The sequence below is a fragment of the Sciurus vulgaris genome (assembly GCF_902686455.1).
Source record: "Sciurus vulgaris genome assembly, chromosome: 5".
Lineage (NCBI taxonomy): Eukaryota > Metazoa > Chordata > Mammalia > Rodentia > Sciuridae > Sciurus > Sciurus vulgaris.
Window position 1 is genome coordinate 36,645,996 of NC_136465.1, and position 9,973 is coordinate 36,655,968.

Here is a 9,973-nt window from a genome sequence, read left to right on the forward strand (position 1 = left end):
GCCGCGCATGCCGGGAGCTGCGCCCCGCTGCACGCTGGGTCGAGTAGTCCCCGCAGGCCTCACTCCGGGTTGTAGCGAAAAGTGGCCGCCCGCTGCTCCTTTTAAGGCTCCCGAGGGGCCGCGCTTGATCAGCCTAATGGGAAAAAAAAATCGGTAATACCGGGCCGACTGAGCTGGCCCAAGGTTCCGCCTCCGCGTGGGGAAGGACAGAAACAAGAAACTGGCCACCTTCCCTCTCAGGTCCCATTCAGACATTGGGCGGAGAGGCGGGATCTGCCGTGCTTCCCCTTTAAGGGGGGCGGGGCGCAGCCTGCCGTTTGGCCACCCTCCGCACCCTCCCCCCCAGCCGAGAGATGACAGACCAATCGCCCGGGTGGCGGAGGGAAGGCGGGAGAATGCGAACCCTTCGGTAGGGCGGTAGGGGCGGGCCCCCAGCCTTATTAGGAGTGAGTCCTGCGCAGGCGCAGACGCGTCCGCAGGCGGAGGGGCGGGGGCAGTCCAGTGAGAGACTCTCCGACAGGCACGGAGGGTGATTGGGAGTAGAGCGGGCAGCGACGGGCTTGTCATGGGGATCCGAGCTAGTGGACGGCATTGGTAGCATCTGGGGACTCCGAAGGGGGCAGGAAGTGTCAACGCCCGGAACCCCGGCGCCAGCTCGGCTGGGGATCCCCGCTGCTCTAGACCTGGGAAGGGAGGGGGGAAGGAGGGAGCCCTGATCTCGCCCCGCCCCTGGGCTTGTTACCGCGGGGGCGGGGAGTGAGGGCTTCTTTTGGGGGGAGTGGAGATCGGGGGACTCGGCTGTGTCCTCTCGAGCGGCTGCCGGTGTCCCCGCGGCGCCGGGCTGCGGAGCGTAGGAGCCGCGGCGACCGTGGCTGTTGCATGTGTGGCTGCTGGATGCGGAGGCGGCGGCGGCGGCGGCGGCGAGGAGCAGCAGCAGCGGCGGCAGGATGTTAGGGCAGCAGCAGCAGCAACTGTACTCGTCGGCCGCACTCCTGACCGGAGAGCGGAGCCGGCTCCTCACCTGCTACGTGCAGGACTACCTCGAGTGTGTGGAGTCACTGCCCCACGACATGCAGAGGAACGTGTCTGTGCTGCGAGAGCTGGACAACAAATATCAAGGTAGGGGGCCGCGGGGCTGCCTGCGCGGGTCCTCCCCCACCCGGATCCGCCGGCCTCAGGCACGGTGGCCGGGAGCCTGCCCTGGGAAGTGCCACTTTCTCTACCGTGACAGTCCTCCCGAGTGCACAGAGGGGCTCTGCTGTGTGGGACAGGGAGAAAGGACTGGAGACGGGGTTCGTGGCCCTCCCTTTTCCCGCTGCGGTCGGCGAGGACTTCTGCGGGGTCTCGGGTGGGGGTGGGGGCCGCTCATCAGCCCCCGCTGCAGACCCAGCGGCTGCAGCTGCTGTGGAGGGGAATCAGCCATTTTAAGCAAGCATTTGTTCCGGCGCTCGCCGGCCCTGTGCCGCACACCCTCCCACTCCGGTGACTGAGGGGCCGCCGGGCGGGGACTGTGGGCAGTGAGCGGCCGGCCCGGGCCGGGCTCCCGCTGGTCAGCAGGGCCTGGCTTTCCCCTACCCCTACGGCCCCCACCCCCTGAGAGCAGATGCATTGGAACGTGCGGGGGGGAGGGGGCGAGAGAGGGCGGCGAAGGCGGACTCCGAGAGGTCCCTCCCTCCGCGCTCCAGCTCGCGGCTGGGCTCTGGAGTAGAGCATTCAGTTCTCCTCTCCCGCCCGGGGGAAAGTTCCGGGCCACCCGGGGCCGCAGCCTTCTCCCCTCTCTTTCCGACAAATGGTTAAAGAGGAGGGGTCCCCGCAGGGAAAGGTGGAGAGGGGTGTGTGTGTGGCGGGGAGGGCCCCCGATGCCTGGGGGCGGGGCCTGTGGGCATGACGTAGGACTTGGGAGGGGCGCGGATGCGCGCGCTCCCGCTGTCCTCGAACATGGCTGGTGCTAGAGGGACGGACGATGCTGGCTGCTTAGGAGGGAGTCGGGCCGTGCGGGGCTTAGTTGGGCCCTAACTGAGTCAGTCAGCGGGAATGGCGACGTGTTTGTTGTGATGTTTCGATTTTCTTTTTCCCACCCAATGAATCAAGACGGACGCTGCTGCTTGGACCATCGCTGACCCTGATTCCGCGTAGGTTCCGGGCCAGGTGTCACTTCCGGGCCCCTGAAGGAAGTGGGTTGGTTGGCCGGGCAACCGCCTTGGCGTCCCTTCGCCTCGGGGTTCCTTCTCTGCCAAGTTTTGAGTGATGAGGCGAAAACCCTCGTTTATGGTCGAAGAAATTAGCACAGGGAATTAACCTTTCTTACAGATAGTGTCGTCTGTCAACAGCCCTTGGCCTGCTACTAGGAGGGGAGACATTTAAATGGGTAGACGTTTTGCATTTAGTAATGCTGAAAAAGGAGCAAACAGACCTAATGTGGAAATAACCATATGGACCTTAAAGATAACTTCGGGAACCCATTCTGTTTTCTCGACACTTCAGTAATCCTGTGACTTAAGGAATGACTGTTTTTGGCCTGTAGCTTGTTGGAGCATTTACGTGTCTCAGTCTATAAAATTTGTCTTCTGAATCCTTGTGATTGATAGGACTAATTTCTGTTTTAGAGAATACTGATTGCTTGCTCTATGCCTGTTACTGCACTAGGCCCAGAACTTAAGAAGGAAAAGTCATTTTACAGATAAATTAAAATTTACAAAGTTAAAGTAACATGTTCACTTGATTAGATCAAGAATATTTTTTCCAAAGCTGCTACTCAGGAGCACGTCTTTATTTTTGGACTATGTAAGATTTTTTTTTTTTTTTTTTTTTTTTTTCCAAGTCAGGGCGGTCCCATACTATTTTCTACAGTTATGGAGGACATGCGTGAATGGTAACCTAAAAAATGAGACATGAGTTTACTGGGTGTGGTGGTGCACACCTGTAATCTCAGCGACTTGGGAGACTGAGGTAGGAGGTTTGTAAGTTCAAGACTAGTCTGAGCAATTTACTGAGGTCCTAAGCAACTTAGACACTGTCTTGAAATAAATTTTAAAAAGGCTGGAGATGTAGCTCAGTGGTAAGGCGCCCCTGGGTTCAATCCCCAGTATTAAAAAGTTAAAATTAAAAAAAATTAAAGATAAAAATAAATTGTATTTCTTTTAAAAATTTTTCTTAAAAATAAAAAGTGTTGGGGTGGGGCACCCTTGGGCTCAATCCCCAGTACACCAAAAAAAAAAAAAAAAAACCCAGTTGAACATTTTTAGTTTTTTAGACAGTAGCACTGATGTTTGTGAAGCTTACACGTTTTTACTTTTCTTTAAAGGCACATATTTACTCCTTCAGAAAAGTTATGCTATTTTCGGTTGGGGAGGACACTATTTAAATTTGTTGACAGGGAGCTCTGATCATGTGTGATGATCATAAGTTGCTCTGATAACATGAGTAATATAGTAGGACTTACAAATTGGGAGATAAAAATCCTCAAAGATTTTGATTAAATTCAGGATTAATTTAAAAAGTGATAATAGTTTTTACTCTGCATATGGTTGCTCAACTTTCAGTTGAAGTTTTGTGTTTATTTGTATAGATTTAAAAATTTTTTTTCACTAGTTCTTAAATAGTTTCTGGTTTATGACATAATATAGCAATTTTTAGTTATGTAAATTATAGGCAACTTATAAAATTCCTCCTCCACCTATTTGAGACACTGTCAAAAATTACCAAAGGCCCCATCACATAGAGAAATAAGAAAACATTTTCACAATTGAATGAAATATTTATTATGTGATCTGATTATTAAGAGCCTTTATTTTTGTTCCAATTTCCTTATTCATAATTTCTTAAATAACAACCTTTTAACTAAAATTTAATATTTAATTGCAAGTGCCTTTTATACAGCCTGTAGAAAGTGCTTAAATTATTGGGTCAGACTTAAGATCTGGCAGAGTTCAAAGTCTAGGGTTCTTACCTCTTGAATTTATTTATCACATGTAGAAGTAATGACTTCCTCATGGATTTGCTGTGGAGATTAAATAAAATATTGACCACACAAAAGGGGCTAAGTAAATGTTAATTTCCTTTCCTCACTATGTAAGAGTGATTTTTAGAAAATTTCATGTACAATATCTATGTGCAAGTGTGATACATAATTAGCTTCTTACTCCTAAGTATTAGATACAGAATATTTGAAATGAGGCTAACCTTTTTTTTAATTCTCAAAAGTTATTTGTGTCTGACAGAAAAATAATCTAATTTTTCCCCTAAGGAAATCCACTTACATGCCTAGCTGAGCAAATGGATTAGTTATGAACTGTGTTGGAAAATATGTATGCAGGAATGAGTATCCTCAACTGTAGTGACACTTTGTCAGGTGTCCTGAGTTAAACATTTGTCCCACAGGTATTACTAGCTGCAGTTTTCAGGGAGGAACTAATGCATAAGACTTGTATTGAATATTTGCTTACTTAATAGACAGTTCCTGTGTATTTATTTTATTCATTTACTATTTCTGTTCTTTAGGTTAATTTTGGAATATAAAACAATGGTATGGTATGCAGTGGTAATAATATTGGATTGCAAAATTGTGGCATGATAAATTAATGTTTATTTCTCTACCTCTGATAGGATAGAACTCTTTCAGATAGCAATTATATCTTATTGTTAGGGTAAGAAATCAAACAGATTTGAATAAAACCAGTCTAAATAAATTTTTGATGACCTCCAAAACTATAAAGACTTTTGCATACCTTCTAGTGACTCAGCCATTTTATTTGATTTAAATAAGTGTCCCATTTGCTATACAACTAAATCAGCAGTTCTAAAAGCTTAGAACCAACTGCTGAGTTATCTACAAAGGCAGAGTGATCTAGTGCTGACTTACTGTAATTTTGTTGTGGCTTGGTCAGTTGATGCCAGAAACAATGAACCTACTCTGGAATAGTTTTGATTTGCAGAATTTTTCATGTGATGCTACAATTAAAAAGCCATTAAAACAAAGGTGATGGAAGTCTAAAAATTCCTAATGTCTTCTCTGTTTAAGACTATTCAAGGGTATGATACGAAAATGAAGGTGCCCTGTCTTTCTAGAGTCATGTAGCAGGTCATCGATTGAATTATAAATCCTATAAAGCCAGGTGGGCTGTAATCTGTAGCCTAGTCCTGGAACTTCTTCAAGTTTTATGGCTAGATCCAATACATTTTTATATAGGGTTGTTTCGAAGTTCAGATGAAGTGTAGGCAATAAGGTACTATGTAGATTCTAAAGTGGCATACAGTACTCTTGTCTATTTAAAGTATTGATTACTAGAGACACATCTCTTATCCTTTTAAATGTAAATTAATAGTATTAAATTTTTATGTTTTTACTAGTTTTCTTCTAAGTATACTTTCATATTGGATAACAAGGTCTTTTATGGGGAATAATGTTTTCAATGTGTACGTACTATAGAGGAGTGGGATTTCGTGCTTTAAGTTCTAATTTTAAAGTTTTATGAGTATACACTAATATTCTCCTTTTTTCTTTTCCCTTTTTAGAAACATTAAAGGAAATTGATGATGTCTATGAAAAATATAAGAAAGAAGATGATTCAAACCAGAAAAAACGCCTACAGCAGCATCTCCAGAGAGCATTAATCAATAGTCAAGAATTAGGAGATGAAAAAATTCAGATTGTCACACAAATGCTCGAATTGGTGGAAAATCGGGCAAGACAAATGGAGTTACATTCACAGTGTCTCCAAGATCCTGCTGAAAGTGAACGAACCTCAGATAAAGCGAAAATGGATTCTAGCCAGCCAGAAAGATCTTCAAGAAGACCCCGCAGGCAGAGAACCAGTGAAAGCCGTGATTTATGTCACATGACAAATGGAATTGAAGACTGTGATGATCAGCCACCTAAAGAAAAGAAGTCCAAGTCAGCCAAGAAAAAGAAACGCTCTAAGGCCAAGCAGGAAAGGGAAGCCTCACCTGTTGAGTTTGCAATAGATCCTAATGAACCTACATACTGTTTATGTAACCAAGTGTCTTATGGAGAAATGATAGGATGTGACAATGAACAGTGTCCAATTGAATGGTTTCACTTTTCATGTGTTTCACTTACCTATAAACCAAAGGGGAAATGGTATTGCCCAAAGTGCAGGGGAGATAATGAGAAAACAATGGACAAAAGTACTGAAAAGACAAAAAAGGAGAGAAGATCGAGGTAGTAAAGGCCATCCATATTTTAAAGGGTTATTTGTCTTTTATATAATTCGTTTACTTTCAGAAATGTTTTAGGGTAAATGCATAAGACTATGCAATAATTTTTAATCATTAGTATTAATGGTGTATTAAAAGTTGTTGTACTTTGTCTGTGACCTTAATTTTCTGCACTGAATTACCAAATATTTTAAACCAGGTAGTCTTCAGATCACCTGATGAAAGGAGCAGGGAACAGGGAGAGAGTGGTATGAGCATTATAAAAACTTCACAAACCATGACTATTTCATTTTCACTTAAAACTCCAATGCTACTTTTTTGGGTAAACACAAAAGTTTTGCTAGCATTTTAGTTCTGTGTGCTCAAAACATTTTTAGATATAGTTGGATTTCTCTGTAAGCATCAAATTATCTTGGGTAATTTAAAATATGAACACTCCCATTTAGAACTTCTTTTTCCCTAGCCCCATTTATACACTTGTTAATCTCTAGTCTTCCAGAAATTTGAGGAACTAGAGATAAGGATATTTTGGGATTCCATGTGGAATAATGTGCTCTTATTAGAGTATTTGCTGCTGTATTTTCTGTAGTAGCATTTTGATACACTGTCAGTAGCCCATTTGTAAATGCCTTGCTGCTGCTTCAAATTAGATACATTTAACCTAGTGTTTAATAAGAGAGTTTTATGTTTTGTTTGTTTTTATTGGGACAGGTAAGAGTAGTCAGGGTACCAAAAATGCTGCCGTTGACTTATAGTTGTAAAATTTGGGTTAATGTAGTATCATGGTTCAGGGTTGAACAATTTAAAAAAGGCATTATAATTAATATTTTCTATGTGACCCACTACTGCAATGCTTAGCCACAGACCTATCAGTGGGAAAAGGGCACATACCAGTCTTAAAATATTGCAATTCTGTCAAATAGTTGTTTTAAATAGTTTTGCTAGGGGCTGTAGCTCATTTCTGTCCCAGTTAGTGATTATACATTATTTTAAATAATAGTGTATTTACCTTCTTAACTTTCTGGTATTGGTGCTGTTTGATGTTTTCATGTTTATTGAACTAATTTCATTATAACAATGCATTTAATAATGTATTTGTAAATTGAATTTTCCAACATTTACTATTTTAAGGGTAAGCATCTTGATGGATATATGTCCATATGTTTGGGGCAGTTTTTGGTTTGTGGGGGGCAGATTAGTTCTTTAAATCTGTGTAACATGCTTTTTATTCTTCATTTTTTCCCAACTGATGATCTTGGTTCTTTTTGATTAACATGTGAAAATCCTGTCTGCTTGTTTGGAAAAAAAAATTGATTTTTTTCTCTTCTAATTCTCCTGTGTGACTTTTAGGCATATCATCTCACCTCATCTGAATGTTAGGTCATTCACTTGTAAAATGAGTTAGTCTAAATATCTTCAAGATTCTTTTGAAATCTATATTATTTGCACAGTAGTGAAGGATTTAAATAATGAAATAACTTATTTTTCTCTTTCATTAATGTTCTCCATTCTGAGGTATGAACAGCGTTTAAAGGTGAGCTTAGAGATACGCAAATGCGCAATGTTTGATTAGGTTCTGTACTGAGAATGTATTAATTGATGACTAGAGCTAGTTGATTATCTTACTTCCTAAGCAAGAAATATTAGACAGTATGAAGAATTCCTTTTATTGTAATTTTGTCAAGTTGTAAAGAAACCCTTTACTTTCTTGAGAAGACAGCATTTTTATGGCCTCATTTCCAGAGTGGAACTATTTAAATACCCATATGAGAAAACCTCCCAAAAGCCTTCAGATGTGACTTATATAGAAGTTACCACTTCAAGGACTAGGGATGTGCCTCAGTGGTAAAGTGCTTGCCTAGCATGCAACAGGCCCTGAGTTCAATTCCCAGTGCCACCAGAAAAAAAAAAAAAATTGCCATTTTTTCATTTGCCTCATCATATAAGTGGGAAAAAAACAAAACAAAAAAAGCTTCCAAATAAAAATGCCCAAGTTTGGATTAGACTTTAATAGGAAAAGAAACCTGGAAAATCCTGGAAGATGTGATCTCTTTAAGATCTAATGTTTGAAAGAGTGTTCATGAATTTCTTTTTGTTTTCTGTACCACATGGGAAATAGAAGTTTTAAGTTTGCTTAACATGTTTGGGATTTCTTTTGTTAAGTAGTCAAGAATTCATAGTGACTTTTCATCAATGGTACCCAAACTTATCTCATGTGAGGTTACCTCAGGAGCTTCAAAAAATAGAGATACCTGTATTCCAACCCCAGCAATTGTGATCTAAATGCCGGGGTTGCATTTGGAATGTGGCTTAAGCTTTAGAATTTTTGAAAGATCACTATTCTAATGTATAGAAAACTTTTGGAACCAATGCCCCATTTTGAAAATTCCAGCCTATTGATGAAAATTGTTGATGAATTCTCAACATCCAGATTTATGTATCTCTGAGGGTTTATCCCCTGTTCCCAATAGTTTCACCACCAATACCTGAGTACTAGGTATTTGAGTGCTTTTTTATGTGTACCAGGAACTGTTTTACACAGTTGTGATATAAAAAGAAGGAAAAAACCCTTGCTCGTGGATGATATATTCTAGTGGAAGAGTCAGATGTAGTTAATGTCAGGAACTGCTTTAAGTGTTAAAATGAAAGTAAAGCAGAGTAAATGGATGGAAAAGGAAAGGGAGCGATGAGTATTAATTGTGATTAAAGGTTTTTAAGGAAGTAACCAGAGCTGAGAACAGAAATAAGGAAGTGAGGCAGAGAGGGAGGATTAAAGCAAGCTTATTGATTTGATCAAAGCAGAGCAATAGAATAGTGTGAAAGGGGCTAGGAAATGTAGGAAATTTTGGCAAGCCTTGGTCTGATTTATATTTTAAGATCACTGGACACTCCAGAATTTGCTGTAGGTGGCATATAGGGAAATTTAGGAGACTCAAGTCTTTACACCAAAAATATTGGTGACTTAGACCAGGGTGGCTAGTGATGGAGGTGGTATGTGGTGCTAGGTGCCTGTCTGTTTTATAGGCACAGCCAATAGGACTTTGGTCCAGGAATGGGAAATCACAATGACAAGGGTGACTCTTGGGTTTTTGGCCTGAGGGAAAATGTTAAGGCTTCTGTCTTGTACTTAGTGTTCAGTTGCCTTTTAGATTTCTAGGGGAATCCAGCATGATGTCCCATAAATGACAAAGTGGGAGAGGGCACAGGGGATTAACATTTGACCCGTTCATCTATGAATGGAGTTTGAAGTCATGTGACAGTGCTACTCAAATTTTTGTGTGCATGAGTTGCCTCAATATGTTAAAATGCAGATTCCTATTCAGTAGGTCTGGTGTGAGGCCTGAGGTTCTTCGTTTCCAACAAGCTCCTCAGAGACACTGATGCTGCTGTTAAGGAATCCAGATTTTGAGTAGCAACCCTGTAGATCCAGAAGAGGGAAGAGTTGGTCCTGAGATGCTCCAGCATTTGAATTAGGAAGGAAACTACCATGGAGCCTTCTGAGAGCTCCCAGGGAGATAAACCGAAAATGGTACATCAGAAACAGAAGAAAGTGTTTCAGGAAGGGAGCCATGAACTCATTCAAGTAAGATAAGCACTGAGAATTAATCACTAAATTGTTGAGTTTAATCAACTGTACGTAATGGTGATGAAGGCCTGCTTGGAGAAGGTTGTGAGCAGGAGGGGATAAAGTAGTGAGGACAATCACCGTGTAGACAGCTGAAGTTTTAATGTAAAAAGTTGCAGTGACATTTTTATTCACTTATTCAAATGGTTGTTTTGCACCTATTTGCAAGGC

General features: G+C 42.2%; 1 protein-coding gene across 1 annotated transcript; it reads left to right on the forward strand.

Moving 5' to 3' along the window:
* The first annotated feature begins 485 nt into the window (after positions 1-485).
* ING2 (inhibitor of growth family member 2) lies at positions 486-6,328 on the forward strand. Its single transcript, XM_079141541.1, has 2 exons — positions 486-1,119; positions 5,515-6,328. Exons 1-2 carry the CDS (start codon positions 948-950, stop codon positions 6,183-6,185), a joined length of 843 nt encoding a protein of 280 aa, XP_078997667.1. The 5' UTR covers positions 486-947; the 3' UTR covers positions 6,186-6,328.
* Positions 6,329-9,973: the final 3,645 nt, after the last annotated feature.